The sequence below is a fragment of the Rhopalosiphum maidis genome, chromosome 1 (genome assembly GCF_003676215.2).
Source record: "Rhopalosiphum maidis isolate BTI-1 chromosome 1, ASM367621v3, whole genome shotgun sequence".
Lineage (NCBI taxonomy): Eukaryota > Metazoa > Arthropoda > Insecta > Hemiptera > Aphididae > Rhopalosiphum > Rhopalosiphum maidis.
This window is the reverse complement of record NC_040877.1, coordinates 82,431,349-82,452,462: the sequence shown is the minus strand read 5'-3', so window position 1 is coordinate 82,452,462 and position 21,114 is coordinate 82,431,349. Positions and strand designations below refer to the sequence as shown.

The window sequence follows — 21,114 nt, the reverse complement described above, 5'->3', positions numbered from 1 at the left end:
AAATTATAACAAAATAAAAAAAAAAAACAATTTTATTGAAAACTAGTTTTTCATAAAAATTCCCTTTTTTCCTTGTTTATTTATTTTTCCCAATAAATTAGCAAGAAACTTAGAATTTTTAATCTTACTCTTTTAAAAAGTACCAGTTAAATTAAATTTTCTATCAGAAACTACCCTCAAATTCAAAATCAATTTTCAAATTTATCGTCTATACGACACACACAAAAAAAAAAAAAAAAAAAATATCATTGTAAAAAATATATTGTATCAATATATTTATCGATTCACTCAGAATCTAAAATGTGTATATTATTAATTAGAAGATAATATTATGCGATTATTAAAAATAAACTCTTGGAAAATAATATTTTTCAAAAAAGATTTTTCTTAACTTACAGAATTATAGATTCTTCGTGATAATATGCATATGCGTTATAAGAATATATACATATCGAACATGTATAATTCGTTTAACTAATAATGAAATCCTAAAGTTTCACTCTGCAGTCAATTAACCTTTGTCTGAGAACACGCACAGTGATTTCATTATATATCCGTGCTTTCTTCGTTCGTTCTTTGGTACCATATTCAAAGGGTCTGACTCGATTACCTGCTCTTGGTCGGCTTTTAACGTCCAGTCTTAAATTCATCCTCCACTGTAATGGAATTTACTATGCATTTCATGATTAATATCTAGAATAAAACTGCATAATTGACGTATTGAATTCGTTTATATATGGAAAAATAAAAAAACCTAACTATTAAAAGATACACCGACACCACCCAGCAACCTAATACCTGATGCACTTAAATTAATTTATGTGTATTAGATTATGAGTAAAGCGATGCAAGTTCTCGTTAAAATTTATAGCTATTATTATTATTATTATTATTATTGCATATTTAAATTCAAAAAAGTATTTATACTTTTATAATTATTTATAATATAATACTATAAATACTGAGAAAAAAACACAATGTAGAACAGCTGTGAATTATATTTATAAGTACATTTATAATTTTAAATTGTTTATTTAATAACTAGAAAACCCACAGTAGATATGCAAATACACGTAAATATGATCAAAAATAATTTTAATTAATGGAACTCTGAATATAAGTTTATTTCTGGTCCCAATAAAAATATTTTCATCGCCATAAACAAATATATAATATTAGTGTAGTGCAGCTTGCACTTTATTTTACTCGTAATGTTTATTGATAGCTACAAGTAAATGTACAACTGATGCCTACATTATATATTTCCATATAATTAAAATTTAATTATCTTTAGCAATAATTAATGTTTAAATAAAAAAAACCTTTGTTGACATTTGTCCCTAAGACTAAGATTTTTACCCTCCTACTTCTCCCTATCATTCGACATTATAATATTTATTTTGTACATCTCAATTTGTATTAAACTTCAAGTAAACCGATAGTTTGAGAGCAAAGCAATTACATATTTTTTTTATTCTATTAAATTATCAAATAGGTATACTGACATATTTTACTTAGGTACATTGTATAATGTCTTGCTGATAATTACTATACAATATATTCAGTAAATTTATATTCATCAATCAAAACTGGTAATGTATATTATATATATCGTACAGAATATATAAATTTGGCTTTAAAAAGTTAAAAAGTTAAAAAATTTAATTTTTCTTTCTAAGTAATATACTTTACTCATGTCAGTCTACTATGAAATAAATTCTGGCACTGTGCCTGCATTTGACTCTATATTGTAACATTAGTAACTTTGTACGTTTTAAATATATATATTTAGGAAAATCAAATATCATCATGTATAAATATATATATAGTAGTAGCTATAGATATTAAATCAAGATCAATACCGATTAACTTTAACTCTATTTTGAATGCAACTTAAATCAAATAAACATAGAAAATATTCTGATATAGAATTGTATCAAAAAAATTGCAGATAAATTATTCTTCTAGAACCTCAACATTAGAATATTTATAAACTTACAAGACATAAATTGTTATGAGCTAATCGTACCGAAGTCAACCTTAATATTGTATTTTGTATTAATAAGAAGTTCTGTTACTGTTTACTTATTATATAGATGATATAGTTGCATAATATTAGTCTCAAACAAATTATTTTAGTAGATAAAAGTATTATCACGGTAGTATAATTAGATTAATAGATAATCACTATTGTGTTATAATAATAATGAAATAATAAGTCATCAAACAAGTTACATAAATAAAAACTTAAGTGATCTAAGTTTTCGTCTATTTTAATAACAATATTGTGTTAAAGCTAATATTCAAATAAATTAAAACAATGAACCAAATGAATACAAACGTAATAAATTTGTACATAATATAATATTATAACATTCGACAAACAAATGTTTAGCAACCATGGAATATTGGTAAATCGAATTAGAAAAAAATATATGAAATTTCGTTTATTTTAAAAGATATAATCTATTATTTAGTATATTTAACAATATTTTATGATAATATAATGCCATTTCCTATTTATAGCCATGTACAACGATTACAAAATATATACTAATACTAATATTAAATAATAATAACTTGTTAGTATAAAATATATTATACGTTTGTAGTCTTAAAATTGAATTTCATCGATGACTTTATTTTAAAAACCTTAATCGTTAATACTCCTTCGCACCACTACCGCACATCATAAAAGAAACTACTTTTTTGACATCTATATCTTAACAAATTAAATATATTAAATTCATTTTTTCGGTAAGCGTATTGTGCTGTGGGGTGTCGTATTGTTGTAACGCGCTCACTTAAAAAAAAAAAAAAAAAAAATAATAATTTTTTTTTGGCTGGCTACGACCGCGACGTGGCTTATTTCCGTAATGGCCAATAAAGATCCGTGGTCGTTAATATATCGTTGTTGTCGCTTGGGGCTGACTTAAATTCTTATATTGCGCACAAAAAGAATCTCGAGGGGCTGACGGTGTGGCACGGAAGAAAAAACTCTGCTGTAGCCTTTTCCCCTCGTCCCGTTCACTCGCATCATATTGTTATTATGTATATAATATAAAAATGGAGACTGACATTAATGAAATTTAAACGACATTCTTCATCATCAACCCCATCCTCTAGTATAGTAGTAATCCTACTTCATAATTGATCCCTTCGGCGCCTCTCCTGTGCATCGTCTGTTCAAATCTTTTACTTGTTAATATTTTCCGCCGTTTTCCATCACAAAAGCTCTAAACCCACGTCTCTTTTCTTTACTCCCTCCCACCTATATCCTCTTCTCACCAGGACGTTTTTCTTCCCACCCGTTCTCTCGGCCGCGCATTCATAATTAGAAGCGCGTGACTCCGCCACCGCGTCATCTCCTCCTCAATATATATACCTGCTGTCGCGGCGGCGATGGCAGATCATAATTTAAAAAGGTCTCGGAGCTTAAAGGGACTCGATCTGTCTATTAAGAGCACCTTTATGTATGTATATACATCTGTCTCACTCTCTTCTTCTTTCGCGGGGCTTAGCGTACCGAGAGATACCTGACAAAAGCATCTCAGAAGTTAAAAGGGCTTGTGTCGCTTTTGTGTGCTTAATGCTGCTGGGCCAATGTTATTTTCTTCTTTCTCGAAAAAATCAAAACGTCTTATTATTATTATTATTACTACTATTATAAAACGAAAGAGAGTATTATGTGCTATGATGAATTGACTTGAACTTAAGTGTTGGTGTGACATAAAAGTCGTTTTTGAAATCGGTTGCTTTTGAGTAAGCGCAGCTTAACTGCAAGAAATAAAAGAAATTATATTTTGTTTATTTATTTATTTTTTCGCCTTCAGAAAGTTATAGACTTGATCGTATGAATATATTATAATATAAATATATATCACTCTTAAACTTGTCTGTGTGAATATACAAATATTTATACAATTCAACACCACCTTATTTAAGTAAAGAGTATTGTATAACGTAATTTTGAATTATATTTCCAATTATGTATGCAATGAGTTGTATAAAAGAAAATATGATTCCAATTTGCACGTGAATTAAATTATATTAGCAACAATAAAAATCTGATCTTTGACATTTAACTATTATATAAAAAAATAAGAATTAAATGAAACCCATTCATAACTAAGCACTCTTTTTGTGTATTCCATTTATTTTCAATCTTCACATTAAGCTCCTTAATTATTTTATTCGCGTCGTTTTACTGAAATAATGTCATTTTAGTCGATACGATAGTATCCATCAGATTTTTAGATAGAAGACAAAATATACAGAACGCTTAAAATTATATGAATATTTTGATCGTTAAAACATTTTATACGAACTACTTAATATTATTAAAATATTATCTATCAGATGAATATTCTATATCAGTTATATAATTTTTAATAAATGTGTTTCAAGTGAATTAATTTTAAATAGTTAACATAATGGTATTATAATATTATTAGTTATATTATATTATTTAATGTGGTATCTATTATCATTTTTGTATGTTAACTTAGTGTACAAAATATGATTGCTCACGTACAGTAAAAATGTGATGTTTGTTGCTAAGAGTGTAGTTGAAGTAGACCCCGGTTATTATCGTGATCAAACATTTTCATTTGGCCCCCGAAAAGCTGTAGTACTTAATACAAAAACTATAACTATTTATAATAGAATAATAAATATACGTTCCTATTTCTCTGTGCAAAAACAAGATGTAATATATAAATATAATTATTACTCTTATGGCAACATAATTTTATATAATTGTGCATAATAGTTAAAGTGTTATGTAAATTAGTTAAATGTTCTACAAATGAATTGGTAAACATAACCAAACCTTTATACAACTAATAACGATATTATTTTTTTTGAATATTACTTTTATTCATTTAATAAAACCTAAGTTAAAATATTAAATAAAATATAAATATAATTTATTTGCCTCATCAAAATTTCAAACAACAAATAATAAATCATAATATCTATGGCGGCCCAGAATAAAACTAATATTTTATTTTAGAAACACTCGTTTGATAATAAATAAATGCAAATTTATTATATTGTAATAACTATATGTATTTTAATGAAGTCTGGTAATAATGATGCTGTTTGTGAGAGGATAAATAGTAATACGGGGTATGCAAGTTTCAGGACTACATTGTTCAAGACACTAACAACGCATGTAATACAGAAGATTATTGTAATATCTAAAAGACATAAATGAAAAAAATGATTTCAAGTGTATACGTTCATATTTGATCGGTTTATTGTGTCAATTGTTACAAAATACCACTTAAAATATAATACACGCGATTTTTATAAGCAAAAAAAAAAAATTATATAAATTATAATTTGAAAATATCTTGTAAGTATAGGTTTACATATAGGTATGCGGTCAACCTATTTAACGGTATCTAACATCGTAATATATATATATATATATATATATGTATATATCGCAATAAACTAGAAAGGCTTTTTAATTCTATACAAAATCGTTAACTGGTGGCCTTTCTAATTCCAACAATAGCGTTTTGTCACGTTCATTATTGCGACGACCTGGGATTGCCGTAAGCGATCGCGTGACTGGTGGCCACACCGTGTCTGCCGTTGCTCACGCTGTTTGCGATCACCGTCGTGCCCGATGACCTCTCGTAACCGTTGCCCCCGTACGAGTTACCTTGGTCCTGACCCTGGCCCTGTCCTTGGTTGTTGTTACCGCGATTGATCGGGTTACCCGATTGACCGTTGCCGCTACCGGCGCCGTTGGGGAATACGCCGAACATTATGGGAAACCAAGCATTGAACGAAGCTTCCGCGTTGCTGCTCGGACCATCGCGACCTGCAGACCACCACGTTAAATGTAACTCATTATTATTATTGCTATAGGTACACGTTATATTATACAGTTATACTACACACGATGACATTGTAGTATTAAAGTAGGCACACCGAGCGCGACTGATTTGTTTCGATTATAAACGCAATTTTATCCTCTAAAAACAAACTTCGAATTAACAAGTCAAAAAAAAAAAAAAAATCATATCAATTTCATATAATCTAATATTGTGACGATCACCTAATTTATAGAGCGACAAAATCATAGTTATAAATTATTTGACGGATTTCAGGTGTAAATATTTACAGTAATAATAGGTATAAAGCCACTGTTAATTTGTGGCGATTCACATATTATTTTATCTAATCTATTAATAAACGCCCTAGTTTGATGTGTGGGTACTGGAAATTTTATGGATGTACCTACAGTAAAACCAAAACCTATATATTATTGTACACAAAATATTTTCATAAAAAGAAATATTAATAATACCATAATTCGAATAGCTATATGTATTTGGTAATTAGTACATATAACCGTACTAAATAAAAATTGCATATAATAATATATTTTATTTCCTTCAAAATGTATTTATTTAGTCAAAAATTCCGCCAGGTCTAGTATAAGTATTCATAAGAAGATATGGAGAGAGAGACGTCTTGTAAAGTTATAGCTGTGAGTATATTGCTATACTAATATATCCATATAATAAATTTAGAAAAGTAAACCGTATCTGTTAAGAAATATAAAAATAAAAATAATATATAATAATAATAATATTATGTTGGTATTATTTTAGTGCAATATTTCCATATCGAATTTATACTCACGTATCATACAATAAAGTTGATTAAATAAACTTTAATTAAGTAAAATATGCTTTATTCATCTTAGACCTATTGTATAACTGCCGAAAAGGGAAAAAGAAATTCCATTAGCAAACGATTATTTTAATCAAAGTCTGGAAATAAATTAGTGAAATAAAAATGTTCCGTATTCCGGAACTCGTTCAAACGGTTTTTATAAAATATTATGAATCAAATATTATAAACTATCTATTTGTTAAAACGATAAGTATTATACTGCGTATATTGTTATTATTTGTCTCTGATAAATGGACTGTTCTCCGTATATATTTTATGAACGCATATTTTAAACTGATAATCTGATAATGGATTATTTGAAAACATATTTTTATCGATAAAACAATACATATCTAAATTACGTAGAGAATCTTTAGTAAAGTTTTAATAAATTCTTTTACAGAAAACCGTTTCATTTTAGAAAAAATATTGAACTGGACAATTAGAATAATATAGGACTAGGTATAATGTATAGTGTTCTCGTATATACTATACAGCTATGTTCTATATAGTAGCTATAATATTATTAAAATACCCAGTGCACACATTATGGTATACTAACGGCAATGACCTCAACGACGTGCTTAGGTGAACAATTATAAGAATAGTAATATTATCATATCGGATAAAACTATTATACTTGGTATTTTACTTTAAATACACTTCTGTGTTTGACATCCCGCGTTTGTTATCAGTAGCACTCGCCCGCCTAATACTTAAATACTAAATATGAATTCTTGTTATCATCCTTCTTCTTTCAAGACTGTAAGAGTTATAAAACCGTTTTATTTAATACCTATTTAATGGAAATCAGTAATTCTACTTTTTAAATATTTACATAAATATTTCAATGGCTCTATAAATTTAAAGGAACTTGAATACTTGAAATACATTTTTTTTATATCCAGCCGGGAGATCGTAAATGTAAAAAAAAATATTACGAATTATATTTAATAAATTATTACGTACGCCTTAAACCACCGTAGCTACTGTATTAATATTGATCAGTATTATATATTCATATCAGTCGTTAACTTTATCAGATACCCTGTACAAATAGGGTAATTTATCCAGCCAGTTCTGTATTTAGGAATTTGTAAGTATATTTAAAGTTGATATTTACAGATTCTTAAATTGTTAATACCATTTTAGAAGTGTCATATGGCAATACAAACTTATTTTTTATACATTGAAACCCATTTTATTAGCGTACATTTTTAAGAACATGGGTTATTTTTTAAAATAGGAATACATTTTAATCAAAACTAGAACATGTAGTTTTTGAGTTATTGCACTGTATACATTGAGAATAACATTGTTTTTGTAACGATTTTCATAAAATATAAAATATATGTAAGAGGTATTATAGTCTAGTACCTATACTTATTTTAATCAGACAACTTTTACAAAAATAAAACGCTAATGCATTAATATTAGTTAAAATCATCGTAGAAGCCGTATATTGAAAAAAAAAAACGATTCGCTTAAAAATGTGTGGTAAAAAGAATGTTTGGAAAAACCAAGTCTGTATCGACACAGGACAACCCTTAAACGACATAACAAATGTACATTTTTTTGAAAAATCTCCTATTTAATCACCTCTATACCTAAAAATCTAAAAATGTAAATAAAAAAAAATCCCGTAATTTCGAATAAATACATTATTGATACAAAATAAGCGCGCTCGGAGAATTCACAGGTGCGCACTACGCACATAATAATAGTACATGTTAAATTAACGTCGCATACACGCGAGCGACCGGCGTCGACGCCGAATCACTGTTGTTACTGTCGTTGTCAACGCGCGTGCTTACCTCTGTACTGTTTCTTGTTGTCACCCTGTTCCACGCTGTTGTTGCTCTGTTCCTTGGAATCGGCTGGCACGCCCGATTTCGGTGGTCCGTACTCCTGCGGTTGCTGTTGGCTGCCCGAAGCCAATGCGCCGCCATACTGTTGCTGTTGTTTGTTGGTCGGGTCCGCGGCGGCCGGCGTTTGCTGTCCAGCGACGCCCGACGGCGGTGGCCCGTAGGAGTCTTGAGTGGCCGCCGGCGATCCGTAAGAGTCTTGTGCGGCCGGCTGCGGCCCGTAACCGTACGGACTGGCCTGTCCGTAGCTGCCGCCGAACATCGGATACTCGGCCAGGCCTGTGAACGCGGACATCTGCCCGTTGGGATTGAAACCGCTGTACGAAAACGAGCGCATGGGTTCTGGGTTGCGTTTCACCCTCATCAAGACCACTGCGAAAAAAGTTAAAACGTACAATTTAAACCGTTCGGCACGTTTTCTTCCGCTCCGATATGATTAGAGAAAAGCCGATGACCCGTTTTTATGGAAATATAATACGAAAAAGTGTCCGTATAAGGACAACAAAAACGTGACGTGTTTCGCGTTCGCCGACGACTTGTACACGGTCGATTGTACATCGATAAAAGCAAACATGAGGCATTTTAAAATTATCTGGTTTTTTGGTGATTTTCATGCTGATGACTGATCGGTTCTCTTAAAAAATATTCTGTTTAACGCACGATTTTTATTTTATATAGTATATATATATGAGTACAAAGTACGTACGACAGGAGAGATTATTGATAATCGAAAAACACGCTCTCGACTTCGATTGGGTGGAGACGGCGGAGAGGTAAGAAGAATTTGTCATTCGTAACTTAATAGATAATTGCGCGCCAATCAACCGTTTTTAGATTTAGAGAAGACTTACCTTCGGGCACCACGTAAGCGGACGTGGCTTGGAAGACGGCGGCGGTGGCGATGACGGCCAGCACAGCGGCGACAGAGACGGAACGGTTAGCCATTTCGTAAGATATCTACTACAGAGTACGCGTAGACTTGAACTGGACTTGTGTGCGGGCGGTGTTGAGGGGGAGGTTCCGGTCTAGCGTCACACTTGCAGGGCAGAACGGCGAGTGTAGTGGGCTGCTCGGCGACCGTCAGTGGAATGGGACGAGTGACCGATTGCGATCCCGTAGATATAGTCGCCCGGGGAGTCGTCCACGGGGTTGTCAGCGGTTGGGAGGGGGAGCGCCGATTCGCCATTGCAAGACGGTGGGGAGGGGTATCCGCCGAGAGTCCTCCGGGTACACCTGATACGTGGTCTGGACGCGTAATCGGGCTGAATTAGGCGCGCGCGCGCGATTTACAAATTCGCCGCCGCCCGTTTTCCGCGAATTTCAACGGTCGCCATCGCCAATACAATAATAATGCGATAGTTGAAAAAAACAAAATTATAATAAAACCATCGTCGCCGCGTGCATTATTGATATGCGCCGCCCGCCCGACGGTCGGCCGTGTCCGGGTTCGCGCGAGATAGGCGAGTCCGCAGTTGCCAAAATGCCGCGCGAAGCCCATTAACAATGCGTGTGCGCGGACTGCGGTTATAATATTATCGTGTCGAAATGACGTACAGAACCAGTCGGTCGATACCCATGACAATACGCACGTAGGTATACACCCGACTATACTTAAAACAAACGATTATTATTATTATGATAATATTGTGTGTTGTATTCCCGTTCGGTCAGTATATTATTGGCACAATACCCGCGATGATATTAATATCGCGAAGAGGAAAAAAAAAAAAAACGGTTCGTCCGTAAGAATTGCAAAACCGTGTGCGATGATCGGCTACGGGTTCTTTGCGGTTTGACTGAAATGCCTAATGGTTATGGCCCAGACAAATGTGATCGCCGTAGGGCCAGTTGTACCGTGTCCGATTAAACTCCGATTACGCTTAATCACTGATAACAGGCACTACAACCGGCCTAATTCAGCCGATTACACTGTGATTAACTTCGATCAGAGATGGTACAACTGGCCCTTAATATCTCTCGTGATGTGTGGCGGCGCTGCTCGTTGTCCGGTGGATACCGTTTAAAAGATTCGAAACGGTTTTCTCAAATTATTATTATCCTCCCGTAAAACTTTATTGTGCCTACTCTCCCGGAAAAAAAGATAATTATTTTCGCGGGGATCGTTGGTTGGAACATGTCTGAAAGGATTCGGAACGTGCACACGATGTGCGGGCGCTGTAAGCGCGATATTTTTGAAAGTCGAATTTACAAAATACGTCGGTTCCTCGGTGTCTTACGTGTCAATGAACTCTTATGGATTTTTCGGTATTAAATTCATATTTATATTCCACTGTTGTAGAAATGATTGTCTCTGCACGCGTTACCCAGCATAGAACACCTGATTATTTGAAACAAAAGTGTTTATAATAGTATATGTATATTAATGCGTTGTTTTTTAGCCAATGACGGTGTGGTCGTGTTGCGCAAGGTATATTATGGTGATTATATTAAAATAATATGCATCCGACCTATTTTCACTACTGCAATAAAGATTGTTTTGTTAGATTTTAGGTAAACGTCTATTTTGTTTTTCACTTTTGTATTCACGTTTAGAATTCCGTTGAGCTATTGATATTTGTAACGTTACATCTCTATATTTTATCTATACTATATATCATGTATATCGCATACTTTAATTTTTGATACAAATTATATCGGATATACGCCAGAATCTATAGATCACTTAATTCGAAATTAAAATTTCTTTTAACTTGTGTAATAATCATATTATTTTCTAAAAATAAAACCTGTTAAAAGGGTAGGTATTTGTATCAAATAAAGATATGAAGCGAGTTGAAGAATATTTTATTTTTTAATGCATTACAACAATAATCTGTATTATTATAACTTAATGTTATGATTAATACACTTCAAAGGATGCTATTTGTATTTTTTGTCAACAATGTAGACTCTAAATCGTGCAAAGCAAATCTACACTTACGAGCTTACATTTAACAACGATTGGATTTAATATTAGAGCGAATTCATCAAATGAAATTTAATAGTAAGAACGTTATTTATTTTCGTTTTTTACGATAATTCAATTTTTTATCGAATTTTACATACATAAAATACTTAAAAAATGCACATAATTCAAATTGAATTATCTTAAAATATAACATAAGAACACAGATTAAATTATTACAATTAAGTTAATATGGGCAAACAGAGCTGGTCTCAACGTGCCCACATTAAGAATCCACTGTATGTCGATTCACTCTGCTATTAAAGCTAACAAAACTAAACATAAACTGCTGAGTAGATTTGCTATGTTACGCACTTGTAAGACGAAGGTGCAGCATCCTTCTAACTATTTGTCCAAGGTCCTTATAAGATGCCTATTTTTTTATATTAGTTATATATAAAATTATAAATAAGTATTAAAATATTTTCTTAATGATTTTAATTTAAAAAAAGAATATCATCTATTGTACAAAATAAGTCATAATATAGCATTTGAGTTACTGATTTAAAACAGCTATATAACCTGTGGTAAACCACTATACCACTTTTAGTTTTAGTTTTAGTTTTAATCTTCTTTGACATACTTAAATTATAACAATAACAAAATTCATCAGCAATATTAAAAAGTAAATTGAAAATTATATTACATTGGGTTTTAAATCTTAAAAATCACAAAGGTTAAAAGGTTTCTCAGATAATAACTTGTTGAGTGTACATGATACTTTTATATTTATATTATTCATAATACAATGCAAATAAAATCAGTTAATTTATTTGTAAATACCTAATTTGGATTTAATTCTAGAAATATAAAGAAAATTATGAGTTCATAAAAAAAATTATTTTGTAACTTCTGAGACTATCGTATAAACACAATTTGCTACGGTTGAATATTCTATATTATAATTATTATCATTTGAATATTATATATATATATATATATAGACAAATATTAAATACACGCTAATAAAAATGCAAAATGCATACATCGTAAATACAATATAATATTATGCTTGAGTGATATATCGTCGTAATATATTTGATTCGCGAAGTACATAACATTGTAATGCAGTTTTTTAAACAATTTTTTTTTCAATCGCAACAATAATAGCAGCTACCGAGTGCAGTATACAAACTAGGCTCAACATGCACGTCTTCGTCAGTCCCGAGGCAGATATGTTATCTGCCCATTGTTGTCTATATAATATTATTATCGTAACACTATTACGTCAACGGCCGACTACAGTAGGAGCCCGCCGATGTCTGTCGGCGAATGGTCGCGAATACGCAATGATGCACAAGCTCGTTTTTCCGGGCGAGATGTGTCACACTATTATTCGTATCTCTCGACAGTAATCGCTGCTGCAGCTCTGTACGATTCATATATCATTATCATTATTATTATTATTATTAGCAGCAATATTATATCATTATTATTATTAGTGTAGAGGCGACGCTCATTCATTATTGATGAACGACACCGTGTGACGCAACGCGAGCCGAGCACCTGGGCGCAGCGGCAGGACACAAGTCCGGCTCGAAGGAGGACCTCGTCTGCACGAGACACCGCGTCGGTTATCTCGGAACGACGGACACGTCGTGAATGACACACACGCACACCCACACGCAGGCACACAGCACACGGCGTACGGTCGGCACACGAGTTTGCGTTCGGTTGCCAATACATTTTTTTCCTTTTATTCATCTTTCGCATTGTACATGCAGTCGCTCCGTTGACGGTTTTCACGGCACGCACACACACACGGTCGCGCGCGCGTCAAACAATAGGCACGTAAAAATAAAAAAATAAAATTTCAGACAATTTTTTTAAAAAATTATACACATTAGCAAAACGCGCGTCACGTACTCGCCCAACTCTAGTCTCGTAGTGCACGCTGAGCCGTGAATATCTTATACGGGTTTTCGTAGCCAAAGAACAGGCCGGCCGCCGTGGGAATAAACATTATACATCATTTTATGTGCGTGTGCGTGTGCGTAAATATAATAATAAAATATAATTGACCAGCTCTATCGCCAAAGTACCACATAATATTAATGCCGTCCGTTCGGTTCAATGGATGTCACACGAACGTTTGTAATCTGATCGCTGTGACGCCGAACGGACGCCGTCTTTAAATAATCGTATAACGATTTGAGAGCTAAAACCTAAAAACTATATAATAATCTCTGTAGGTTTATATGCATATAAAATAAACTAAATTATCAACACGATCCCTTAGGAAACGACGCCGTATTTTTCTTTATGAATTTTACGTGGTTCGTAATATTATTATTAGTTTTAAAATTATTACTTAATCATTTAAGACCGATCTGCTGGTTCGTGTTTTTGTAGCTATAAAGTGCGCGTGATAAAGATAACAACTGTTGTACCTCATTTGCCTTCTTTTCAAAGCTAAAGCTTCGGTCTTTGCACACACACACACACACACATATATATATAAACTTATATATACTTTGCTTTACTTCTGAAAAATATTGTAAAAGTATATATTATAATATACTATAGGAATTACAATATCGCATAATATATACCTATGTATCTGAGTTTGTTTCCTGAATTTTTAGAGCATAACTAATTTAGGGAGACATTTTTAATGTAAAGTATTTTCCTTACTGGGTCAAAATTAAAAGCTTTAATATAACTACTTCAGTATAAAACCAATTCAAAATACATTATTTTAGGTTTTTATATGAACTTTAAGCGTGGTATTAGCATTTGTTCAATTTATGTTGTCGAATAGCTATTAAGTCTACAATATTATGTCCAAAAATATTTTACCCACGTTTTCGAGTCCAAAACAAATTAGTACCAATAGTGCCATACGTCTTATTTTTTTCAAAATTTATTTACATCTACATACGGACAATTCGATTAAGTGTTTAAATTTGTGTATTTAGCTAAATTTATATACATTATTAATTATTATTGTATACATTTTTATAATATAAGTACATAGGTTATGATTAAGGAACGGATTTAAATACAAAATGCATTTTTTTCTGAATATCCAAAAAAATTGCTTTCCAAACACAAAGTTCATTTCGTACATCAAGAAACTAAAAAAATTACCTTTTATTTTGCATTTTTTGACGTTTTTAGTGCATTTTTGATGTTTTTAAGTTATTTTTATGAATGGATAAAATTCGATAAAAATTAATTTAAAAAAAATAATAAAATAAAAATATTATTTATCGTATAATAACACAAAGTAAAAGTATAACGAATGTATCTATCTAAACTCTAAGTTGTATATTCATTTTTTGGAAAACATTTTAGAAATAAAAGAAAATGATGAAAATTATACGAATAATAATAATAATAATAATGATTAATACCTAAAAATATAAATGTATATAATTAAACAAATTTTTTCAATGTTAAAAAAAAATTTAAGAGCATTTTTTAGTGAACATTTTAAAATAAATTCTGTTAGAAGTACATTAAGTTGTATTTTTTTAAGGCATTTTTCTTGTTTTAAAAAAAAATTTAAATCCGTTTCCTAGTTATAAAAAATGTTTAGTCGTACTTAGACATAACTGTGCTCCGGATTATAAGACTATATTGCATGTCAAAAACGTTTAAATTTTATCCGAAATACATATATGATATAATAAACATTATTTAATGTATACAATAAAATATAGAAAGATAACTATTAGATCAACTAAGTAAAAAATAATCATAAAACAATTATTAAACAAAACATCCTCATATATTTTAAAACATCCTTTTGAATTAATATGAATTATATTGGTTTTTAAATACACCACCAATAGATTTTTTATCTATGAAAATAGATAAATTATTTAAAACAAGTATAGTAAGTTATTAAATCACTAATAACAAAATCTTAAAAATATATTTGGGTAGACAATGTAGTAGAATTGTTTTTTTTTAAATTCAATGATGTATTGTCACTTTAAAAAATTCTAATACAAAAACAATCGCACCAGCCAACTAAAGTATCACCATTATTTTTTTTAATTATTCAAATCATGTGTTATATTCTATGCCAATATGTTTTAGATTCTGAGCGGAGCCATGTATGTATTTATTTTACAATGAAGTATGAGTGTTTTTTTTTGTGTTTGACACCTACTTTTAGAGTGGTAAAAATGATTAAATCATCAAATTTTAGTTGGTAATTTTGGGCGTCAAAGATGAAAATGCCATGTAGTTTTCAAAATAATTGAAGGGAAAATAAATATATTTTTTTACGCAAGACCAGGTTTGACAAAACTTAAAATTGTTTTTTATTGTTGTTTTTCAAAAATAAATTACAATAGACACATGAAATTATAACTAAATGTTCATATTAACAATCACTAAACATGCTATAATACAAGTCTATAAAAATCAAATTATTTCAAAATAGTTTAACTTATTTTGTGACGTTTTTAGAAATTTGAAATTTATTTTTTAAGTATTTTTACCAAAAATTGTTTTAATGCTTTTTACTGAAAAATAAGCCATATAATTTCTTATAAGTTATTCTTAAACTAATTCAAATATATTTAAAATACATATACGTATTTTTTTTGTACAAATTTGGAAATCCAATTTTGACAAAGTCCGTCAATTTTGCGATGACTTGCAAATTATTATTGATAGGTAGTTAAAAATTAATAAAATATTCAGGTTTACTAGCTTGTGCTTTAAAATTAAATCCATGGTTGTTCATAAACTATATATTTACGTTAACTGTAAAATTTTAAAAATAGTTCTATATAAATGTTTTTTATAGACATTTAAAATTTACATTTTGTCGTAATTAGTGGTGGTCAAATCCAAATTTCGCGGATAATCCGAATAATTTGGATCACACAACTCAATTCCGCTGATCAATGATATTCAAATAACTCGGATACTCGGGTTTCATACCCATCTTTAGTCGTAATTCGATATCCAAACAAAAAATAATAAATTTTTATTATTTTGTCTTAAATCAAATATATCGGGATTTAAAACATTTGGAGACTATTTATAGTATTTTTTAATATTAACCACAATTAAATTATTATAAAATTTGAATTAATTTAAAGTTATTTAGAACACAAAAACAAATTCACACCGTTCCAAAGTTTGTCGGTATTGACTTATAAGTTAATGGATATCATTACTAATTTTTATAATATCCATACAAAATAACTAACTGATTTTGCACTTTTGTCAATGACAAATATTAAATGCCTACGGTTTTACCCTTCCTTGAATTACATTTAATATAAACTGCACATATTTTTAAGGTAAAAGCTATTTTATTATTTATATTACAAGATATTGAAGTTAAGCTTAAAAAAAAATCCATCCAAGAAATTATGCTTTCCACTTTTACCCCTTTTTACATCTTTTGACCCCTTATTAGTGAATGAATTTTGAAACATCCTATCTTAGAGGGGCTCTCTCTCTACATAATAAAATGAAACTACTGATCAAATTGTATTCTCAAAACGTCAACGGTTTTGGCTAAGCGATAATGAATCAATGAGTCAGGACATGTTATTTTATATATACTATTTAGTTCGTGCTATTTGTTTTTGTCTATAATTAATTCTACCAACTGCAATAAACAATAGAAACAAAATACTAATAATAAATAATTAATCAAAAAAAAAAAAAAAAAAGATTAGAAATATTTAATAACAAATTATCTCTACTCAGAATCGATAGATGAATAATGTTCATATAGTATACAATGATCGAATTAAACAAATTTAACATATCTATTAAAGTTACCTTTTCAATGACATGGAACAGTCAACACCTAATATAAAACAAACAAATTTCCCTGATCGTGTTTTCTTTAATGTAATAAAATTTAAATTTTTTAATATTTATTTATATTTATGATAATAATGTTATAATATTTTTTTTCTACAGATATTGATGTGATAATACAATTAGCTGATTAGCTATAAAATCAAATATAGCGAAATATAAAATAATATCTGTTTTTTATTTTACTAGATTAAGTGTTTGCTGAACAATAGTGTATTATTTGTTGTATATTGGTCTCTATAGGCTTATAAATATATTATTTAAAGAATCCACAAAGAGGAAAATAAACTGAAACGGCGGTAGAATTTTTAATTTGAACAATCTGATCACTATAAGGCACGTAAAAGAAATACAAGTTGTTCAACATATTTCAACGTTTTATGCGAAGACCCATATCATGAATAATGTATTTTTACAAAAGCAATTATTACAGTATACAACATGATTTTTAATTGAATACGATGAACCAATATTATGCGTTTGTATTAATTTCACTATGAAATTATTAATAATAAATTTTAGTATTTAATTCTCTATAGTTTTATAAATATTAATTATGTGACAAGTGTTCGTCAGTGTGTATAAGTTCATTGTTTCTGTTTGAAATCAATAATAAGTATTGTAATATCATATAAAAATATAAAAATAATTATACACTCGAATCCGATGGATCTAAAACAATGGTAGTTGTAGAGATGTAAAAAGTATTTAGAATAAAAACTCCAAAACTCAAATCATTGTAACGCCGATTGAAAATATAATAAAATATCCGTTCGGTTCGTACACCTCGGTTATGGTTCAACTAAATGCAATTTGGTGGAAATATGTTGTATATAGGTATTAGTTAGGTACTGAATATCAATATAGTCTGTTCATGATGATTTTACCATTTTTCACTCAAAAACGATGTTTCCCTTTCTCTTTTATAAGTTCAAACAATTAACATTTTTTTGTAAACTCATACTTACGCACAATTATGTATGTAAATTATTCTTTGTGAACCCATCGTAGTATTATCCAGAGTTCACCACCAAGAGACAAACTCTAAGTTTGTAGAATATGGTCTAGACTCTGTTTTGAACGACTACTACGCAACCACTAATATTTAAAACATATCGTCGATATATAATACTCAATAATATGGTATATTATTCGTCTACTATCAGCCATTCACGTGATATTAAACATAGGTGCTTATAATATTGTGTATACATTTTTCTCAATATTTTTTTCTACCGAGGTATTAAGACCGGCGGAGACGAAGTCAACAACCGCATTTATAATATATCATGGTTTATATCGTTGACCAGACGACGTTCACCGAAACTGGTTTCTTGTGCATTCCCACCCCGGGTTGAAAATATGCACCCGAGTATGTTTTATTACGAAACATGTCTGGTGGTATATACGCAATATTTGTACCTGTACAAATGTACAAAATGTCTTATCGACGGATATGATGTATACAGTTCCGCGTTAATTGAGCTGCAAAGGAAACGTTTATAAGGGTTGCAGAATTTAAACTATCCCAAAAAAAAAAATAGATGTTACAATAATTATTTATAAGCAATCTATTTCTTTTAACATACTTAGTACTACATACTATATTATTACTATAGTATTTAAAAACAAATTTTTAAATTATCATCATAATGTTAAGGCATTTTTTTAATTTAAGACAATAATTTTTGTTCTTAATATAAGTTATAATATTATATTATTAATTTTGCATTGGAGGGGCGAGCGGCTAAATCCGTTTGGTTCGTAGTGGACTGGCACTTCAACTACGATTGCATACATTTTTTTATTTTACTCATTAACTGAAACACCGTATACGAGCGAAAACAGCGATATTCACCGGAGTTACAATGATAGATTTTAAATACTCGTGATAACCTTTAGTCGAATATTAATAATTAATTTTTGTACAAGCTCTCGTTTCGACGCAATGGTCTTGCACTTTTGTAAACATAAAGTAGGTTGTATAATTTAGTATTTTAACACTCGTATATTACTTAGATATTATATTACGTAGTGCTCTAAAATCGATTTCCGTACAATTTAACTTGCGGGTATCGAACTCCTCACAAATACTCAGCAAACGTTATCTGTACGGAACACTTTAAATGGCAATAATAATATGATACGAATTTCAGTACGATATACTTTCACTGAGTCTCAACAGCGTTACTATATATAGTTATACGGTCATATGTAATATACTACGTCATATATACATGTGTGCGTGTATAATACAGTTATTACACATACACGCACATAATATATTGATAAATACTCTCTCGTATACGTATAATATAACATACAATATCATAGCTTCTACCAGCGAGATTGGAGTGTGACCGCTGTTGTACTGACGATATCGGCGACTACAGCTACGGGCGAGCGGGCATGCGGATGACGGTGGCGGTGGCTACAGTATTGAATCAACATCCGCGCACGAACCATCGCCTCCGTTGACCGAATATAACTATTTCTACGTCTACTATTATTATTATTATTATTGTTGATATCATTCCGTATTCACCTAGTCCTAAATATTATCACATAATATCGTAGTATTTCACCAGTTAAAAATGAAGACCACTCGATTTTCAGTCAGCGCGCTAATAGTAATGTCACTCCTAATAACCGGATGCCTTTGCAGACCACAGGATTCCAATAGTAAATCATTAAAGGAATCCGTCCCGGGTGGAGCCAAACCGCTGGAAAGTGTGACCGGGCCGACGATTCCGTCCAACCGGATGGACAGACTTCAGAAGCCCTCACAAGGTAAATACGAAACGAAATGGTTTCGAAAACAAAAATGGTTTTTCGATTATCTCCCACCCCTCGACCTTATCACTATAAATAAATAGCTCGTAACATGTAGTACCTAGTTGGCAAGTACCTACAGTGATATGACCTATTTGGATATTGAATTGATATTGAATTTTACGTCACAGTCATTTTTTAATAATTTAATTGATTTTCTGACAGTGTTGAACATGGGTTTCGACGAGATCGTCGTCGAGTCAAACTTACAAGTGCACAACCGAGCTGGATCTAAAAACAAATCAAAAATCATGCTGCCTTCTAACTCGACGGCTACTTCGATGCAAACCAGCAAATCGGCCAGATCGTTATTGGTGTGACGCGTGCGCCGACGTATTTACAACTAAAACTATATAAACATTAAACACAGATATATAATAACATAATGTACCTATACCTGTCTTAATATTATTTAACATAAGCCACGCACAATGTTTTAACCCGGATAATGTATTTTTATTCAAAACGCATCGCGTTTCGATCTACGTTACGTTCAACAATTAATGCACCGAACATGTTTGCAATAATAAAATAATATAATTTAATATATTATATTCATTTATGAGTTTCGTATAAAATACAAACATGAGTTAATATCGAGTTGTATAATTATGCGTGTAAAGAGTATAATTTGTATGATTGTTTATCGAAACTAAAATTTAAAAAAATTGACATTTGTATAAAATAATATGCTTTCACTACTAGTTTTCTTCCTTCGTAGGTTTCTCTGAGATCTTTGTTGTTGTTTTTTTTCATCACCTATAAATATATTATATAAATAACAATTTACGATAAGATTAAAAAAGTTTTTGGTTTGCATTTGCACATTATTGAAACAATATTAAAACATTTTCAATGAATAATCTAAATTATATTATAATATGTTTCCAAGAACTACAGTTAATCCAGATTATAACTATTATTTTGTGTTTGTATTTAATAAGAAAAAAAAATATA

The 21,114-nt window shown here is 30.6% G+C and overlaps 2 protein-coding genes across 2 annotated transcripts; one reads left to right on the top strand and one right to left on the bottom strand.

Moving 5' to 3' along the window:
* Positions 1-5,227: 5,227 nt before the first annotated feature.
* On the bottom strand, positions 5,228-9,653 carry LOC113556709 (RNA-binding protein FUS-like). Its single transcript, XM_026961819.1, has 3 exons — positions 9,413-9,653; positions 8,511-8,933; positions 5,228-5,836 (listed from the first exon to the last, which is right to left on the bottom strand). The coding sequence occupies exons 1-3, from the start codon at positions 9,504-9,506 to the stop codon at positions 5,541-5,543; spliced, it is 813 nt and encodes a 270-aa protein (XP_026817620.1). The 5' UTR covers positions 9,507-9,653; the 3' UTR covers positions 5,228-5,540.
* Positions 9,654-19,680: 10,027 nt separating this feature from the next.
* LOC113557485 lies at positions 19,681-20,706 on the top strand. The gene is made up of 2 exons (XM_026963032.2): positions 19,681-20,115; positions 20,323-20,706. The coding sequence occupies exons 1-2, from the start codon at positions 19,920-19,922 to the stop codon at positions 20,475-20,477; spliced, it is 351 nt and encodes a 116-aa protein (XP_026818833.1). The 5' UTR covers positions 19,681-19,919; the 3' UTR covers positions 20,478-20,706.
* Positions 20,707-21,114: the final 408 nt, after the last annotated feature.

Bases quoted from the DNA above. Each gene is read 5' to 3' on its own strand.
- LOC113556709 (XM_026961819.1), bottom strand. From the start codon at position 9,506: ATGGCTAACCGTTCCGTCTCTGTCGCCGCTGTGCTGGCCGTCATCGCC. The intron at 8,934-9,412 runs GTAAGTCTTCTC...CTTTTTTCGCAG, and splicing joins CGCTTACGTGGTGCCCGAAG to TGGTCTTGATGAGGGTGAAA. The intron at 5,837-8,510 runs GTAAGCACGCGC...GGTGGTCTGCAG, and splicing joins CAACAAGAAACAGTACAGAG to GTCGCGATGGTCCGAGCAGC.
- LOC113557485 (XM_026963032.2), top strand. From the start codon at position 19,920: ATGAAGACCACTCGATTTTCAGTCAGCGCGCTAATAGTAATGTCACTC. The intron at 20,116-20,322 runs GTAAATACGAAA...ATTTTCTGACAG, and splicing joins ACTTCAGAAGCCCTCACAAG to TGTTGAACATGGGTTTCGAC.